General features: G+C 36.8%; 2 protein-coding genes across 5 annotated transcripts in view; one reads left to right on the plus strand and one right to left on the minus strand.

The window, feature by feature from the left end:
- Nucleotides 1–8862, minus strand: part of LOC115213354 (phosphatidylinositol N-acetylglucosaminyltransferase subunit A) — a 31883-nt gene extending 23021 nt beyond the window's left edge. Inside the window, exons 1-4 of one of the 2 annotated variants that reach the window (XM_029782295.2) lie at nucleotides 8721–8862; nucleotides 4538–4694; nucleotides 3844–3966; nucleotides 673–848 (exon numbers count right to left, since the gene is read on the minus strand). In XM_029782295.2, the coding sequence (XP_029638155.1) occupies nucleotides 673–848; nucleotides 3844–3966; nucleotides 4538–4694; nucleotides 8721–8737 (473 nt within the window). In that variant the 5' untranslated portion in view covers nucleotides 8738–8862. Of the gene's footprint in view, nucleotides 1–672; nucleotides 849–3843; nucleotides 3967–4537; nucleotides 4695–8232; nucleotides 8253–8720 lie in introns of those variants that run through there. The other variant, XM_036504173.1, reaches the window with a different exon arrangement.
- A 204-nt stretch (nucleotides 8863–9066) lies between these two features.
- Nucleotides 9067–18948, plus strand: LOC115213297 (ankyrin repeat domain-containing protein 49). 3 transcript variants are annotated; one of them, XM_036504174.1, is made up of 6 exons: nucleotides 9107–9164; nucleotides 10031–10176; nucleotides 11766–11874; nucleotides 14224–14349; nucleotides 15352–15512; nucleotides 18589–18948. In XM_036504174.1, the coding sequence occupies exons 3-6, from the start codon at nucleotides 11772–11774 to the stop codon at nucleotides 18922–18924; spliced, it is 726 nt and encodes a 241-aa protein (XP_036360067.1). In that variant the 5' UTR covers nucleotides 9107–9164; nucleotides 10031–10176; nucleotides 11766–11771; the 3' UTR covers nucleotides 18925–18948. The 3 variants fall into 3 exon arrangements, with proteins under 3 accessions (XP_029638091.1, XP_036360067.1, XP_036360068.1); XM_029782231.2 differs by lacking the exon at nucleotides 10031–10176 and having other exon boundaries at nucleotides 9067–9164; XM_036504175.1 differs by lacking the exon at nucleotides 10031–10176 and having other exon boundaries at nucleotides 9130–9148.
- Nucleotides 18949–19343: the final 395 nt, after the last annotated feature.

Consider the following 19343-nt stretch of genomic DNA (forward strand, 5'->3'; position numbering starts at 1 on the left):
ATTTTTGATTTTGATTTTGATTTTTCCAGTTTCAGCTAATGAGCTGTGGCCATGCTGGGGCACCGCCATTTATATATATATATATATATATATATATATACCGTAAATCCTCAAGTATAGTCTGCCCTTGAGTATAATATGCAGGGGATTTTTAGGGGGCTGTACCTCTGAAAAACCTAAACCTTGTGTATAATACGCATCCCTTCTCTAACTTGAGTCAAGGAGGTCTATATAACGTCTTTGTTTTGTAAAAATGTATATGGTAACATCCTTTATTATTATTATATATATAACATAATGCAAACGTGTAGATTTTCTGTGCATTTTGTTTGCAGAAAATAAAGAAATAACAGTAATAACGTTTAATAAATGTTGCTTACTGCAAGTTATGGATGATTCTCTTATGACTTCATTGCTTTCAGGCTTAGCTTAAGGGGTATTTTTGCCCCCGACATCACAAAATACGTCTGAATAAACATTGCTAGACAGCAAATAGAGACTCGGATATTGCTTAGTAGATATTTTTCATTTTTAACCTCGTATATAGTACGCACTAGGGATTTTGACCTTTAAATTTTGGGAAAAAATGCGGATTATACTCGAGGATTTATGGTATATAAAATTTATTTGTAAAAAACTTTTTCTCTTTTAAATGGTAGGAATGCAACTAACCTTGTATGTGAGACACAAATAGAATGGTTACAATCTGCTAATGAGACAGTCAATACCTTATTGGTCAGTATAGAACTACCATCCGCAAAACCAAAAAGAGAATGATCGGTGAAAACCACTCTCAATCCCATTGTCTTTGCATGGAACATAGCTTCATGTGCCAAAGTTGAAAATGCCTAAAATGTAAGAAAGTCAAAAGAAATGGTGAGAAAGTCATTGAAATCAACAGTTTGTACAGTAACAGACAACTTGAAAATAATGCTCACTCAGTTTGAGTAATATAAAGAAGCAGCAAATAAACTGTGTGCACATGTATGTATGTGTGTGTGTGTGTGCTTGTGTGTGTGTGTGTACATATTTTTATCATTATCCCCACCACTTGATAACCGGTGTTGGTTTGTTTATGCCCCTGTAATCTAGCAGTTCTGAAAAAGAGGCTGATGAAACAAGTATCAAACTTTGAGAAAAGTGAGTACCAGGGGCGATTTGATCAACTAATCCCGTCAAGGTGGTGTCCCAGCATGGCCACAGCCCTATGATTGAAACAAACAAATAAATGAATATGTATGTATGTTTATACATATGCATGTCTGTATACATGTATACATATATACATAAGTATGTATGTATTATCATCATCATTTAACGTCTGTGTTCCATGCTAGCATGGGTTGGACGGTTCGACCGGGGTCTTGTAAGCCATGCAGGCTGCACCAGGCTCTAGTCTGGTTTGGCAGTGTTTCTACAGCTGGATGCCCTTCCTAACGCCAACCACTCCATGAGTGTAGTGGGTGTTTTTTACGTGCCACTGGCACAGGGGCCAGAGCAGGATGGGAAACGGCCACAATCGGTTGGTGCTTTTACGTGTCACCGACACGGACGCCAGTCAGGCAACGCTAGTATGTATGTATGTATATTCGATGATGTGGACTAGTTCTTTTTGAGTTTGTTGTCCATGTTCTGAGAGTGGGATTCAATTCGTGCAAATCTTTTACCCACTATAAAAAAATCATCATGCACAGGCATCGCTTTAAAAAAAAGTAAGACTTAATCGCAAAAATGGCTGGTCATAGCCTTCACATGCGTGGGACTCATGATCAGGCAATGGCAATACTCAAAAATGAGTTTGCAACCAGCTAGCCAGCCAGTCATCTAACCATCATTCATTCATTCATATATATATAGGTTCGTATGTATATATGTATATATATATACATATATACATATGTATGTATCATCATCATCATCATCATCATCATCGTTTAACGTCTGCTTTCCACAATAGCATGGGTTGGACGGTTCGACTGGGGTCTGGCAAACCAGATGGCTGCACCAGACTCCAATCTGATCTGTCAGAGTTTCTACAGCTGGATGCCCTTCCTAACGCCAAACACTCCGAGAGTATAATGGGTGCTTTTACGTGCCTCTGGCATGAGGGCCAGTCAGGCGATACTATGTATGTATGTATACATATATACATATGTATATGCATATGTATGGATTTATGTACATATTTATGTACGTTCTCTTTCTCTCTTCAATTTTAGAGCAAATTTTAACTGGCTTCCTACATGGTAGCAAAGTCATGAAGGAAAGTATCTTCTTTTAACAATCATCCTTTAAATCCTAAGAAGATTTTGCAGATTTTTATAGTCCCAGACATCGTGATCATTTGTAGCATATAAATTATGGATTTGCATTCTCCCTCCAAGATTCCAATACTTTGCTCCAGACAGGTTGGTATGTATCCTGTTGCTCCAATAGGTATGAAGCTGAAAGTATAGCTTGGGTATTATGAATATATAATGTGTGTGTGTGTGTGTGTATATATATACACACATATATATATGGCGCAGCCTTCCAGCATGCCAGACCAGTCAAACTGTCCAATCCATGCCAGCATGGACAACAGACATATGATGATATATAGATATATATTTCTTTACTGCCCACAAGGGGCTAAACATAGAGGGGACAAACAAGGACAGACAAAGGGATTAAGTCGATTACATCGATCCCAGTGCGAAACTGGTACTTTATTTATCAACCCCAAAAGGATGAAAGGCAAAGTCGACCTCGGTGGAATTTGAACTCAGAACGTAACAACAGACGAAATACCGCTAAGCATTTCGCCCGGCACACTAACGTTTCTGCCAGCTCGCCACCTTTATGATGATATATAGATATGTATGTATGTATGTATGCATGCAAGAGACATTGTGCAGGTTCCATTTCCCAAATTCTGTCACAAAAGATTAGTCAACCAGGAGCAATAGTAGAAAACACTTGCCCAAGGTGCTAAACAGTGTGACTGAACCTGGAGGCATATAGTTGGGAAGCAAACTTCTTAACCATAAAGCCATGCCAGTGCTTTTAATCTAAAACTTATGAACATGTATATATTATCTGACACTATCTTTAAACTATATTTATATAACTTACAAACATAAATTATTATCATAATTTATTACATAAATTATTATCATAATTTATTACATAAATTATAATCAATTTTTTACATAAATTATTATCATAATTTATTACATAAATTATTATCATAATTATTATCATAATTTATTACATAAATTATTATCATCATCATTTAGCATCCGCTTTCCATGCTGGCATGGGTTAGACAGTTTGACTGGAACTGGTAAGATGGAGAGCTGCACCAGGTTCCAATCTGATTTGGCATGGTTTCTACGGTTGGATGCCCTTCCTAATGCCAGCCATTCCAAGAGTGTAATGGGTGCATTTTACATACTACCAGCACCAGCCACAACTATGATTTCATTTGGCTTGACATGTCTTCTCAAGCACAGCATATTGCCAAAGGTCTCAGTCACTTGTCATCACCTCCATGAGGTCCAACATTTGAGGATCATGTTTCAACACCTCATCCCATGTCTACCTCTACCACAGGTTCCCTCCACAGTTAGAGATTGGCACTTCTTTACACAGCTATCCTTGTCCATATGCATCACATGACCATACCAGCACAGTCATCTCTTGCACATCACATCTGATACCTCTTATGCGCAGTTTTTCTCTCAAGACATGTACACTCTGTCATACATGCACACTGACATTGCACATCCAGCAAAGCATACTAGCTTTGTATCATCATATATTCGAAATTCAATGCATTCCAGTTTTTAAAAGTTATCTTACCGAATGTCCATGAACAATAGTGATTTTCTCTCGAATGAAAATATCCCGAAGCAAGGGAAATGAGGTGAAAAGTGATGGCAGAATGCATTGGTTATAAATGGGGTAGAATGGCAGGTAATAAACCTAAAAGATAGCAGAAATTTAAAGGTGTAATTGATGTCAAACCTTTGAAATACCAAATTATTATCAAATAGAAAGAAAATCAGTTCAACTTTTGTTCGTAATTAGAGATTTATGAATGATTATCTAAAATATTATTTTTTTTTTAAATTACTTTTAAATATTTCTAAAAGACCATATGTTCAAATTTTGTCATAACTGGAAATTTTTAAGAAAAAATACTAACATACAGAATATCTATAAACAAAGTATACACATAGAATAAAATACAAAGAACTACAATCAGAAGTCACCTGTAAGAAAGTATGGATGCTTTTTAAATGGCACCAGTACTAGTGCTTTATATATGGCACCAGCACGTGCTTTTTACAAGGTACCAGTATGGGTGCTTTTGACATGGCACCAGCACCCATTGGCTCACAAGACAAGGACTTCTCAGTTGTGAGAGGGACAGGAACCAAGTGATTAGAGTAACCCTTCCCTAAAAATTTCTGGCTTTACACCTATATCAGGAAACAATAAGGAACGATGTTAATGTTCAGTAACAATATAGTTAAATATCAATATTACCTACCTTTAAGCCATTGGTTAAATATCGCACGCCTTGTCTGTCTTCATAACGATGTGTAGCTACAATGACTTTGTGTCCTCTTTCAATCAAACATTGAGACAGCTGATAAATATGGCTTTCAACACCACCCATATTTGGATAAAAGAAGTCAGACACCATACTGTAAAATAAGAAGAATTTTTTTTTCCTTTAACCCTTTAGTGTTCACATTATTCTGCTGAAATTAATGCTTTTTTCATCCACATTGTTTTGAACTAATCAGGCATTATCTTGGTGCTATGAGATTTTGATGAGGTAGCTGTTAATTTTTAAAATGATATTGTAGGGCTGGTGTGAGAGACCAGATCTGGCCAGTTTGAACGTAAAACAGGCAGAATACTTTTGGCCGGATATGGCCAGTTTAAAGCAACTTAAATTATGAATTAGCAACTTGGCAAAGTCTTCTGATTAAATACTTTGTGCGTATTTATTTGTTCCATTCTCTATACTCTGAATTCAAATTCTACTTAAGTCAATTTTGCCTTTCCTCTTTACATTGTTGTGAAGCGTGGAGGCGCAATGGCCCAGTGGTTAGGGCAGCGGACTCGCGGTCGTAGGATCGCGGTTTCGATTCTCAGACCGGGCATTGTGAGTGTTTATTGAGCGAAAACACCTAAAGCTTCACAAGGCTCCTGCAGGGGATGGTGGTGAACCCTGCTGTACTCTTTCACCACAACTTTCTCTCACTCTTTCTTCCTGTTTCTGTTGTACCTGTATTTCAAAGGGTCAGCCTTGTTACACTCTGTGTCACGCTGAATCTCCTCGAGAACTATGTTAAGGGTACACGTGTCTGTGGAATGCTCAGCCACTTGCACGTTAATTCCACGAGCAAGCTGTTCCATTGATCGTATCAGCTGGGACCCTCATCATCGTAACTGACGGAGTGCTCCTATTAGTTGTGAAGCAAATGTAGTGGTGATTCAAAACTGAACCACTAGGCACTACAACCAAACCACAATAGTTTCATGTGTTCAGTCTAGTAAGAAACCTATCAGTGTCAAGCCATGGAATGATTCAATCTTCTAGAATATTCTTCTTGTACCCCATAAAAAGTCGCTTTGGTGCTAAACCTAATGCAGAATGTTGAGACAGGTGAGCAACATGTCTCCATTCTTGCCAGGCAAACTGCCAATGCAGATGTTCCGCAACAGGTGACCAAGAACCTCCATCCCCATGAAGACAGCTCAGTTGATTTCAGATATGTTGGGCCAACTGCATGTCGCCACACCAAGAGCTTTCTGTAAACCCAGAGCAGTATCTCTTTCCCAGTCTGTAATTATTACTGTTGTTAACTGAAAACAGCCAATGTCAGTCGTCTGTACATGCAACAATAAATATTTCAGTTAAATGTTCATGAGTTTGCTTCAATTATTTATGCAACATCATCATCATCATCATTTAACATCCGCTTTCCATGCTAGCATGGGTTGGACGATTTGACTGAGGTCTGGCGAACCAGACTCCAATCTGATCTGGCAGAGTTTCTACAGCTGGATGCCCTTCCTAACGCCAACCACTCCGAGAGTGTAGTGGGTGCTTTTACGTTTGGTGGTACTAGCAACGGCCACGTCCATATGGTGCTTTTTACGTGCCACCTGCACAGGAGCAAGTCCAGCGGCACTGGTGACATCCTTGCTCGAATGTTTCACGTGCCACCAGCACAAGTGCTAGTAAGGCGACGCGGTAACAATCACGCTCGAATGGTGTACTTAACGTGCCACCGGCACGAAGGCCAGTTTGTTGCCCAGGCAACGATCTCACTCGTATGGTACTCTTAGCGCTCCACTAACAAATGAAATATACTTTCATTTACCAATTCAACAATTACCTGTCCTAAACTCATGACACAAACTTCTTAGCTACAGTTATACCTATTCCCATTCATGAAACATATTAGTTAGGGTTAGGGTTATGTGCAAAGCCACTAATTTCTATCTGCTACTATAGTACTATTTGTATCTAAGATGTCTTCCAGGAAATTTACTAGTCTTTGGAGTGTACGATATATCTAATCTATACAGTTTTAATTCGCTAATGCCAGATCCATGTGAGAAGAGTCGTACTTAGTCATTGACCATGGGTTCACAATAGTCACAGGTGTTTTAGTTATATGCTTGCCTGTAGTTGCTGTTTTGGTTGTGAATGCTGAGTTATTTAGATAGAAGGAAGTTTTGAATTAGCAAACTTTATTATCAATAATATTTTGCCACGACTATTTCATTCAGGCAGTGTGCCAAAGAGCATTTTAACATACCTGCACAAGTGTGTTACCCCCAACCCATTAACTTTGTTTCGTCATAACTTCTAGAAAAAACGGATATTTATGCAATGAAATTATCTACAAATATGCTTCCGATGGTGTAGATTCTGCTTATATGAGAATTTGTGGCGGAAAGAAAATCGGATTCGTACACATACATACTGACAAACATGACTTTTTTTTCGAAATTTCAAGTTTCATTTTGTAGATGTGTGTCAGTATGTATGTGTACGAACCCACCAATTGCGGGGTGGCGGGGGAGTCATATCAAATTCCGATATCTCTTTTTATTCTTTTACTTGTTTCAGTCATTTGACTGTGGCCATGCTGGAGCATCACCTTTAGTCAAGCAAATCGACCCCAGGACTTATTCTTTGTAAGCCTAGTACTTATTCTATTGGCCTCTTTTGCCGAACCGCTAAGTTACGGGGACGTAAACGCACCAGCATCTGTTGTCAAGTAATGCTAGGGGGACAAACACAGACACACAAACATACACACATATATATATATATACATATATACGACAGGCTTCTTTCAGTTTCCGTCTACCAAATCCACTCACAAGGCTTTGGTCGGCCCAAGGCTATAGTAGAAGTGGGACCGAACCCAGAACCATGTGGTTGGTAAGCAAGCTACTTACCACACAGCCACTCCTGCGCAATTTTTTATGAAATACCATTCAAAGTGTGTAGACATTCTGAATGGTACTTCATTAAAAAATTTACCATTTTATCTGAAAGTTATGAGGAAATACAGCTGACTCGTGTGAAGTTTCTGTAACTCCTCACCCAACCCTCAGAAAAAATTTTTGGCGGAGATATAACAGTAACAGCCGAAAACGGGTGGTGTGCGTATTCTTTACCTTCGCCAAAAATTTGATCATATTAAATACCGATATAATCATAATCTGCGCTATCTGAGGCATATTTGTAGAAAATTTCATTGGAAGTATCAATTTTCTGAAAATTATGCAGAAACAAAGTTAGAGGTGCACGCCAACTTTTTAACTAATGTCTTTGATATATTTCTTTTATTTGTTTCAGTAATTTGACTGCGGCCATGCTGGAGCACCGCCTTTAGTCGAGCAAATCAACCCCCAAGACTTGTGCTATTGTATGCCTGGTACTTATCCTATCGTACTCTTTTGCTGAATCGCAGTTACGGGGACGTAAACACACCAGCATCGGGGTTGTCAAGCGATGTTGGGGAGACACACACACACACACACACACACACATATATATATATATATACGATGGGCTTCTTTCAGTTTTCGTCTACCAAATCCACTCACAAGGCTTTGGTCGGCCCGAGGCTATAGTAGAAGACAGTTGCCCAAGGTGCCACACAGTGGGACTGAACCCAGAACCATGCGGTTGGTAAGCAAGCTACTTACCACACATCCACTTCTGCGACTATGATTATGATTTGAAGGCAGTTTAGCTGCTATTTCTTGCAGGACCACCAAACGTATATAGCTATCCCCATGTCAGTCCTCATAGAGCATATACTAATGATGTTCCAAGTTGTTACTAATGTCTTCAATTCGTATTCAGGATGTCTGATGTATCATTCCTTTTCATAAGATGGTAGAGTGTAATTTGTGGGAGATTTGGTTATTAATTTTAGCAAGATAAGCTATTGCTTAGAGCCTCGCAGAACTTTTAGATAATCTAATCAGCATGTCAATCAGAAATTAAATACTGGAGTTATAACAGTTCTCCGTAAGTATTAAATCCAATTTAAAGAAGAGTGACGTTGTTGCACGCTACGAAATAAATTAGTGAAGTATTTATACAAAGACACACAATATGTTTTAAGTTTCTATTTGATAAGTTAAACGAAAACTTAATTTTTCGATTCAAAATTTTAAAGTATACTTACCATATATTTTGTTTCATATTGAATGTATTCACTAAATTTTATATATCCGAAAGTATCTTATTAAACACATCAAATATTCTTCATATTTTTATAATTCAATCATAATTTATAATAGAGAAAAATAGCTTCCGTAAGAGAATTTTAGCTGTTTTATACAAAAGTATACTTTACTAATACGAAACGAGATAATCAAATAAAACTATATTTTCTTTAAAATAAACAAGATATTTATTAATCAAAAACAATAAATATATAAATGTTAATATATAGTACGAATTAAATACTAAAGATTAGTTTTAAATGCATAAATTTTACTTTCTCTTTTCGCCAAATGCTCCAGACTAATTTTATAGCTTTCAATTGCCGGTGTTTCCATAACACAACTTTGTATATTGTTGTGGTCGGATAATGCTCCACTCTAAACAGAAGTAAGAAATTTAAAATGTAAGGTCACTGTTAATAATTTTTCTTGTCAACCAAAATATGTTATTCTACTTTCATTTACAATAAACCATTAAACGCTTATTGTTTTATTTCAATATCTTGTAATTCATGAAACTTATATGATGGCAACAAAAGATTGAATGAATAGTCCAGACAAAATACCGGTAGAATTACGTTCTGACAACTTTGCCTATTTTCTTTCTGGGTTTGATTTTAATGTACTTTTAAAGTATCCGGATCTTTTCGGTTTGAACGGCAGTTTTTAACATAATTTCTAGGTAACTAAAAAATTTTAAACTTCGTATACTGGTAGAATGTGTTTATAAAACATCTTTTTCTCTTGGCTTTATTGAGAAAATTCTATAGTTTGTAAGATATTTGTTGTTTTTTTTTCCTTCAATTTCTGCAATTTCAACCAATCACTGACGTCTATTGAGGTAAAAAAAAACATTCGGTGCTGTATGAATATGTCCCTCGTTTAAGAAACAGATTGGGTTTATTTACATTTGTGAAGAAAAAAATATACCCTTCCCCCCCACCCATAACCCTAACCCTAAAACAGATTGAAATGCAATAGATCGATACTAGGGTCATAATTATGGGTGACAATTTCATATGACACCACTAGAAAAAACTGCCGTTCAAACCGAAAAGATCCAAGTATCCTAGTTGTAAATTGAATAAATGATTAAAACTAGAATATATTTAAATCTTAGGAAATTGATTACAGGTAAAATTTAATCGGTTACACTAGAAACTTCGTTTTATGTTCCTTTTTACTTTCTCAACTGTCAATAGTAGTCGAGTATGACTTGGTAGTTGAAGACCTTTCCTACTAGTTTACCATAGCTTCGCTCCCGTTTTAGATGCCTACGTAGTCTCGAGCGAAGACCAAGAGCTTTCTGACCCGTTAGAATATCAAAGACATGGTGAAAGGAGAGGGTCTGCATCTATCTAACCACGTTTTATTTAAAGGCAATCTTTATCCATCTTGTCATAGCACAGTCATACAGTATGTATAGTATTGTTATGCTTGCTTTTTGCTTTTTTTTAATCGATTCAACAGTACTATCTGTTGGGTCACTGCACCCCGGTAAATGTTACCGTTTTCTATCCATATTAGCCATCAAGGTAACTGAACTCGCATGTAGCTAGAAGCCATATGTATCAATATCGACCGAGGTTACCGTGATCTTTTCCGTGGGCTTTTCTTCCCACGGATAAACCTTCTCTGCTTTCCCCTTTACACCTTACATCATGACACTGTGATACACGATCCCTATTGATCCTTTTTTCTTTTGTTTCTTTTCCTTTTTTCTTTTTTTTTTCTTCTTCTTTCCCTTTTACGATCCCTTTTGATCGAAAAGCTACCCCACCTTTTTTTTTTCTTTTCCCAAAAAAGAAAGGCTCTACTTTGTAATCTGTTCTGTCTGTGTGCAGCACTGTGTGGCTAATAAAGAAACATATGTACCACATGTTGAAACAACCAACATAGTAACTAGTACAGCACTGCAAAAAAGATCCTACTTGTATTTTTTTGTCAATAAAAGGAATTAATGGTTAATGTTTCCAGGTAATATTGTAAACATTAACCGAATTGATTACTGAAAACGTAACATGGTGAATTGGTCTTTAATTTCTTTAAATTTCTTTGAAATGTTTCAGCTTCAAAGCTGCGGTCATGCTGGGGCACCGAGTATGTTTCAATTTAAAATTCCTACTCAGGTCTTTGGCTGTGTCAAATGTTTTTTCTAGAATCTAATTTTAACCAATTTTAGGACCTTTTCGGTATGAATGGCATAGGTGGAAGAAGTGAAGTTGAGCTGCTACTTTTCCACATTGAGAGGTCACATCTCCTGTACTGCAGACATGTGATTAGAATGTTGCTGGAAAGAATCACAAGACAGATTCTTCAAGCCAAGCCACCCAGCAGGAGACTTTGAAATAGACCAAGAATGAGATGGTTGAATAATATCCATAGTCTCAGTAGGTCACGCTTGGGAATCCAGGCAGAAACTCTAATGGCAGTTGCTTCTGATTGAACCTTATGGAGGAGGTGTCTGAAGACACAACCCTTCCAGGACTAGTGAACTAAGAAGATGAATGGATGGATGGTTGGATGAAAGTCCTTAGAATTGAAAAGTGACTGATGTATGAGATTATATCTTTATATATAAAAGTGAAGTTGTGTGTCTGTCTCCTACGATTTAGATTCCTAACTACTCCCACATTTTGCGGTGCAGTTTAACCAAAACCGGGTATCTTATAGTTGGGATTCATATCGAGCCCTTCTGGGTATTAGCGCGCATCTACGATGAGTCTACGATTTAAAAAAAATTTACCATCATTTTTTTCCATTTTAATGCATTTTTTCGCTATTATATAAGGGAAGTAACTCTCTAAAAATGTCTACGATGAGTCAACGATTTTTAAAAAAATTTACCATCATTTTTTTTCCCATTTTTAATGCTATTTTTTGGCTATAACTCTCTAAAAATGCGTATATAGTTATTTCCCTTACAAACCCGAGCAACGCCAGGCGATACTGCTAGTTCTCTAATAAATTCTTTCATAACTTCTTATTAACATTTTCTGTTTTAGAGGAAAATGGAGGCTGACCAAATTTCAAAATGTCATGAAAGTGATGATGGTAATAAGAACAAAGGCAGTAGTAATGATAATATTTTTACCAATAACTGCAATCTGGAAGGTATGATCAAAGTGTTATTTAATTTGAACTGTGTGTGGGTCACTTCCTGGCAAGTTGAGGTCCACCTTAAACAAATCCATGCCATTGACACATTATGCATACAGTTAGAGCAAATTATTTCCTTACTAACACAACTTACTCAACTGTAAAGTAGATCACATCAGTCAGACATGTCCAAATTTACTTTGACTGACAATAGTTTCGGATCTTTTCGGTTTGAACGGCAGTTTTTTTCTAGCAGTGTCATATGAAATTGTCACCCATAATTATGACCCTAGTATCGATCTATTGCATTTCAATCTGTTTTAGGATTAGGGGTGGGGAGACGGGTATCTTTTTTTCTTCACAAATGTAAATAAACCCAATCTGTTTCTTAAACGAAGGACATGTTCATACAGCACAGAATGTTTTTTTTTTTACCTCAATGGACATCCGCGATTGGTTGAAATTGCAGAAATTGAAGAAAAAAACAACAAATATTTAACAAACTATAGAATTTTCTCAATAAAGCCAAGAGAAAAAGATGTTTTATAAACACTTTCTACCAGTACATGAAGTTTAAAATTTTTTAGTTACCTAGAAATTACGTTAAAAACTGCCGTTCAAACCGAAAAGATCCATAGTTTCTACTACTAAAGACTCAATACGTTAGGTGTAGGAAGGTTTGAACTCATAACATGATATATCAGTAATAGACTACTACCTTAAATTCACAGCCAAAAATGCTACTCTTCTTTATTTTCTGAGTTCAAATGTTGTTGTGGTCAACTTTGCCTTTCATCCATCAGGAATCATTACAATAGTACCAGTCAAATACTGAAGTCAATGTAATCAGCTAACCCCTTCCCTACAAATTGTGCCTATATTAGAAACAATAGTTGTAAACTTCATATCTAACAACAATATTTTTTAAGTCACTATACTTCTGTGAGTGGAGGCACATGGCCTAGTGGTTAGAGCAGTGGTCGAGGGATTGCGGATTCAAATCTCAGACCGGGAATTGTGTGTGTTTATGAGCAAAAACACCTAAGCTCCACGCAGCTCCAGCAGAAGGTAATGGCGAACTTCTGCTGACTCTTTCGCCACAACTTTCTCTCACTCTGTCCTCCTGCATCTTGCAGCTCACCTGTGACGGACCGGCATCCCATCCAGGTGGGGAACTTATATACCAAGGAAACCAGGAAACCGGCCCTTATGAGCCAGGCATGGCTCGAGAAGGAACAAACAATACTTCTACTCTCTTTACTCTCTTTTACTCTTTTACTTGTTTCAGTCATTTGACTGTGGCCATGCTGGAGCACCGCCTTTATTCGATCAAATCGACCCCGGGACTTATTCTTTGTAAGCCTAGTACTTATTCTATCGGACTCTTTTTGCCGAACCGCTAAGTGACGGGGACGTAAACACACCAGCATCGGTTGTCAAGCAATGCTAGGGGGACAAACACAGACACACAAACACATATATATATACATATATACGACAGGCTTCTATCAGTTTCCGTCTACCAAATCCACTCACAAGGCATTGGTCGGCCCGGGGCTGTAGCAGAAGACACTTGCCCAAGATGCCACGCAGTGGGACTGAACCCGGAACCATGTGGTTGGTAGGCAAGCTACTTACCACAAAGCCACTTCTCTCCTTCTGTGAGAAAATAATTAAAGAAGAAAAGAAACCTCTTTCATTCTGAAATGTCTTTCTAAGAGTATGTTACTCTAATTAACAGTAAATTAGTAAAGTTGCTAGAATGTAGGACAAAATGCCCTGCGATATTTGGTCTGGCTTATTGTACTCTGAGTTCAAACCCCACTGAATTCACCTTTAGCTTTCATTATTTTATGAGGTCAATGAAAAAGTACCAATCCAAAACAGTGGACTGGTAAAATTGTTAGAGTTTTAGACAAGATGACTTGCAGCATTTGTTCTGGCTCTTATCAACCGGAGTTTGTGAGTGGTAGACTTAATTCTCTGTCTAGCTTAACAATACCACTTGGACACTGGATGCCTTTAGCAGAGTTCACTTAGTACAAACACGTGGTCCAGATCTCTGGTTTGAGAATAATATGCTCCCTTTCCCCACCAGTTTCAGAGGCTCTTTATATATTTAGGATTATGAGCACTGCCCTTTCGTTCATGACAAAGCATTAGGAAAAAAAAATTAAAATTTCAAAATAGTGATTTTATTTTTAGCATCCTGCTGAACAGTATTTTGTGCCATTTCTGTTTTTTCCAAGCGACTGATATATTTGTGAACTGAAGCTATTTTGAGATGGTCAGTTTTTTGTTATTTATGATGTTTTTGTATAATATATTCAGTAATAAAATTGTTCCCTATTTTATTGTTAACAGATACAACAGCTCTAGAAGATGAAACAGAGGTAGAAGAAACTTTAAATTCTCAAAATAAAGATGATGGTAGTCAGACTGAAGGTGATAAGGATGGTAATACTTCTTCCAAACATTCAAGTCTAAAAGGTATTGAGAAAATGTCATTTGAAAAATTCAAACTATTTCCTAAGAATAATTCATCTTTAATAAATAAATAAAAACAATTTTTTTAAAGTTATTTCATTTGCAACAAGGAAATAATCATGTCTTGTATCAATGGAAGCCATTTCATAAGGTTTTATTTTCTTACTTCACATCATATTCAAAATTATTTTGGAGTGTCTGTGTGGTAAGTAGCTTGTTTACCAACCGCATGGTTCCGGGTTCAGTCCCACTGCGTGGCACCTTGGGCGAGTGTCTTCTACTATAGCCTCGGGCCGACCAAAGCCTTGTGAGTGGATTTGGTAGACGGAAACTGAAAGAAGCCTGTCGTATATATATATATATATGTGTATATGTATGTGTGTTTGTGTGTCTGTGTTTGTCCCCCTAGCATTGCTTGACAACCAATGCTGGTGTGTTTACGTCCCCCGTTACTTAGCGGTTCGGCAAAAAAGAGACCGATAGAATAAGTACTGGGCTTACAAAGAATAAGTCCCGGGGTCAATTTGCTCGACTAAAGGCGGTGCTCCAGCATGGCCACAGTCAAATGACTGAAACAAGTAAAATATAAAATATAAAAAAATATAACTATTTGTTTGAGTAGCTGTTCTGATTATTAAACTGTTGGTCCAGCAAATTTTTAGAAAATATACTATTTGTGTCTTCTTCCTTATTTTCTGTTACAAATTCTGCTTTATAGATGAAGTTGTTGTTTTTCCAGATTTCAAATTTTGTATTTTTATCTTATCCCAAATTCTCTTGACAGTATCCTTTATTCTCTGTTAGGATATATCATTTCTTATTAATGCTTTACAATTGTTTCTTAACTTGAACCAGCAAGCATGGTACATTGAGATATTAATTCTTTTAATTCAACTCAGCTTGTTGCCATTGTGTACTTAAAAATCTTTTGGTAGAAATTATATATTCTTCCACTTATTTATTTCAATTGATTTACCACATGTCTTTTTACATTATTTACAACAGATGATATGAATGCATATATACTGCGTGCTTCTGAAAAGGGCAGGTATGACATTGTAGAGAAACTTTTAGAAAGAGATCCCAAATTGCTCAATGCTACAGATGCTGACAATTATACCCCTCTACATCGGTCAGTTTACAGTGGTCATGTTGAAATTGTCAAGGTAATCATGTTTTAAATCATATCAATAATTGTTTTTGCTAACGATGCACTTAGTAACTGTTAGTTCACTAATATTACATCTAATCAATTTCTGAATGAGCTAAATAAGGGTTTCTTACTGATTTATAAATAACTTTTATTGCAGGATTTTTTCTTTTGTTGCTTATTTTACAAAATGTTTTAATATCCAAAATTGTGTTAACAGACATCATAGAGCAGTGAGAACTCTCTAACCCTACAGGGTAGAGAGCATCCTCACTATTGTTGGTCCCATAATATAATGCAACCTGTATAATCCGTAAAGTGAATAGTGAACAAGTAGAGACAACATAATGTTAAAAGAATCTTTTTATAGTTTGCTCAGGAGCTGGTGTCATGATAAAGTGTACCTAGTATAACCCTGTAAATTGGTCAGTGAACAGAGAAAATATCAAGAGAACTCTTTAGTTTTATTAAGGGCATGACAACTTCTCACATTCTGGTGCCATGATAAAATGCACTCTGTAAAGTAGTTGGTGTAAGGAAGGACATGCAGCCATAGAATCCATGACAAATATTGACACCATGAGAAAGATACGGTCTGCCAACCCCATCTAGAAGGGCAGTAACTCTGAATAAGAACTGACGCAGGGCAATGACCCATCTGAGCCATACAAGCACGGAAAGCTGATTTAAAATCATGGCAAAATTTTCTGTTAGTGTCACAAAGCTTAATATATTAAAGAGATAACTTAGAATTGGGTTTTTTTACTAATTTTACTCTCTGTACACCAAGAAAGGGGTTCTCATATGTTTTGGTATTATTAGATCTCCCTTGTAAAGTGTAGACTTCTCTTTACCAAATTAGTCATATTTAGAGTTGTTGCTCTTGCCAAGATCAGATTAAAATAATATTAATTATTGAACTTAAATATGTTGGATCTGATTTGACTTTTATTATTTTTTTTTTGTGCAAATGGCATGACTTGATACTTTCCCTTAGTAATTATATCTTTTTATTTCTGTTTGTCTACTTTATTGTACAGCAATATACTGATTCTTTTATCACCAATCTGCCAAGTACATAGATGGCACTAACTTTTACTACTTTTGTTGCATTCATCCAAAATTTCATCAAACTATCCCAGCATCCAACATCTTTTTTTTTTTATCTCTGAAATCTTAAATTTAAAAGTGTTATTTTCGTATCTTGCTAACCAAAGAAAAACAATAAAAGATTCTCACATATTTCTGAAATACTCTTCATTTTATTCTCAGGAATAAGGCACATGAGCTCAGTTGTTAGGGTGTCAAGCATTTGATCATTAGGTTCACACACTGTGTTTCTGTCCTTGAGCAAAGCATATCATTTTTCATTGCTGTAGTCTACTCACCTGACAATCAACTGCTGGTGCAACCTTCTCTCTTTCCAACCATCACATCATGGATGTTCTTCCAAGTTAAGGGTGGGAAAGTAAAGAGGGTGTCTGTCAATGCAATGTTGCATAGACACCAAAAGTAATTACTGAGAGCATGGTTCATGCTACTAAGTTATACTCAATTGAGAGTGCCAACTCTGGATATCTGATTTTCACACCAAAACATTTAGGAAATTTTTCACAATTGGACATATTCCACTAGTATACTAGAAGAGTAAGAAAATTTGCTATATAGAGTTGGCTGGTCATTCCAGAATTATTCTGAGATTTCTCTTAATAACATTGTTTAGTTGTCTCTTAGATATTAGTTTTACCATTGAGATAGCTGTATTATTAAATTCATTTCTGTTGCAGGTTTTCGTAACAGCAAATACTATTACCTTAGTTTTACAAAGTTGAGTTTTAAAAACCAATATTTAACTCTGAAATTAATAGCAGAGCAAATCAATAATACCCACTGAAGTCCAGTCTTTGTTTTAGTTTGGTGGCTTGGGTGTCTCAGTGACTGTGAGAGCTATGCCAGCAGAGCACGAGCTCTTGGTACACCACCACCACCATGCTGAGCAGGCCAAAGGATAGAGACTAGACTAATATGAACTCCTTCTTCCCAGCAATAAAAATGGGTTTGCACTGGGCCATTCCCCCTACCTAGAAAAAGTAAAGTTACAGAAGTGCTGATGGCAATTCAGCATCAAAACCTAGGAAAGGTAAGGCAGCCCAGAGTTGAGAACAGTGGGGAAAAAGCCATCAATGGCCTGTACTTCATAGGGACAAATGGGCTTAAGTAGCAAACCAATAGTATCACTTGGAATATTTATTTAAACCAGCCATATCTGGCCAAAATAATCTGACTTATCTTCAAACTGGCCATATCTGGCCTCTCACACTTACCAAACAATATTATTCTAAAAATAAACAATCACGTCATTGAAATCTCAAAGCTACCAGGTAATGCATGACAAATTTTTATCAATGTGAATAAATAAGCATTACCTTTGACAGAGAAATCTGAATGCTAAAGGGGTAAAGTTGTAGAAAATAAAGATAATATATATTATTTAATTCTAATGTATTACTATGGTTGTTGGCAAGATTTGATATAAAGAATCAGTATGCTATAAATGTTTTACTATAGCCCTGTATTATTATCATGAAGTGAATATAGAACTATTTCAATTCCATAAAAACTTCATAATCAGTCACTTTGTTTTACATTATTAACTCTTCCAATAAGGCAGTGAGCTGGCAGAATCATTAGTACGCCAGGTGAAATGCTTAGCAGTATTTCTTCTGCCGCTGTGTTCTGAGTTCAAATTCTGCCATGGTCGACTTTGCCTTTCATCCTTTCGGGGTCGATAAATTAAGTACCAGTTACGCACTGGGGTCAATATAACCGACTTAATCCGTGTGTCTGTCCTTGTTTGTCCCCTCTGTGTTTAGCCCCTTGTGGGTAGTAAAGAAATAGGTATTTCTTCTGCCGCTGTGTTCTGAGTTCAAATTCTGCCGTGGTCGACTTTGCCTTTCATCCTTTCGGGGTTAGTGAAATAAGTACCAGTTACACACTGGGGTCGACAAAATCGACTAACCCCCTTCCCCAGAAAATTTCAAGGCCTTGTACCTAGAGTAGAAATAATTATTAACTCTTTCATCTTATTTCAGCTGCTGCTATCAAAAAATGCTAAAGTCGATGCTTCCACAATTGACGGCTGGCAACCACTGCATTGTGCATGTCACTGGAGTCAAATAGACATAGCATTTTTATTATTACAGAATGGAGCAGACATCAATGCTCAGACCAATGGTGGTTTGACTCCACTCCATCTGGCTGCTGCTACGTCCTGTAAATCAATACTTGAAATGTTACTAATGAACCGATACTTGAACTGGAATCTGAAAAATGCTGCAAATGAAAATCCTTGTCAAGTTTCAAAATGTTCCAGTAAAAATTTTTATTTATTTGAAATTACAGAAGACCGAATAAATTTATTGAAATAAAAGATATTTTAATGTTTTCATAAATGTGCTGTGTCGTTGTTGTTATTGTGTAGTCTCAGGTCAATCATGATCAAACAAACCTATGGTCAAAAACTTCTAGTTCAAACTACCTTGTCTTTCTCCCAGGGACCCTGCATAAAGAACTACTTCACCCGATGGTACCTTCTTTTATAAGAGTATAGGGTACTTTTTTTTTTTTTGCCCACAAGGGGCTAAACATAGACGGGACAAACAAGGACAGACAAATGGATTAAGTCGATTACATCGACCCCAGTGTGTGACTGGTACTTAATTTATCAACCCCGAAAGGATGAAAGGCAAAGTCGACCTCTGCAGAATTTGAACTCAGAACGTAATGGCAGACAAAATGCCACTAAGTATTTCGCCCGGTGTGCTAACATTTCTGCCAGCTTGCCGCC

This window comes from Octopus sinensis, linkage group LG6, assembly GCF_006345805.1.
Source record: "Octopus sinensis linkage group LG6, ASM634580v1, whole genome shotgun sequence".
Classification (NCBI taxonomy): Eukaryota; Metazoa; Mollusca; class Cephalopoda; order Octopoda; family Octopodidae; genus Octopus; species Octopus sinensis.

What these genes read in the sequence shown, in the direction of transcription:
- LOC115213297 (XM_029782231.2), top strand. Translation starts at nt 11,772, where the DNA reads ATGGAGGCTGACCAAATTTCAAAATGTCATGAAAGTGATGATGGTAAT. An exon ending in CAATAACTGCAATCTGGAAG is followed by an intron (nt 11,875 to 14,223) that starts GTATGATCAAAG and finishes TATTGTTAACAG; the next exon opens with ATACAACAGCTCTAGAAGAT. An exon ending in CAAACATTCAAGTCTAAAAG is followed by an intron (nt 14,350 to 15,351) that starts GTATTGAGAAAA and finishes TATTTACAACAG; the next exon opens with ATGATATGAATGCATATATA.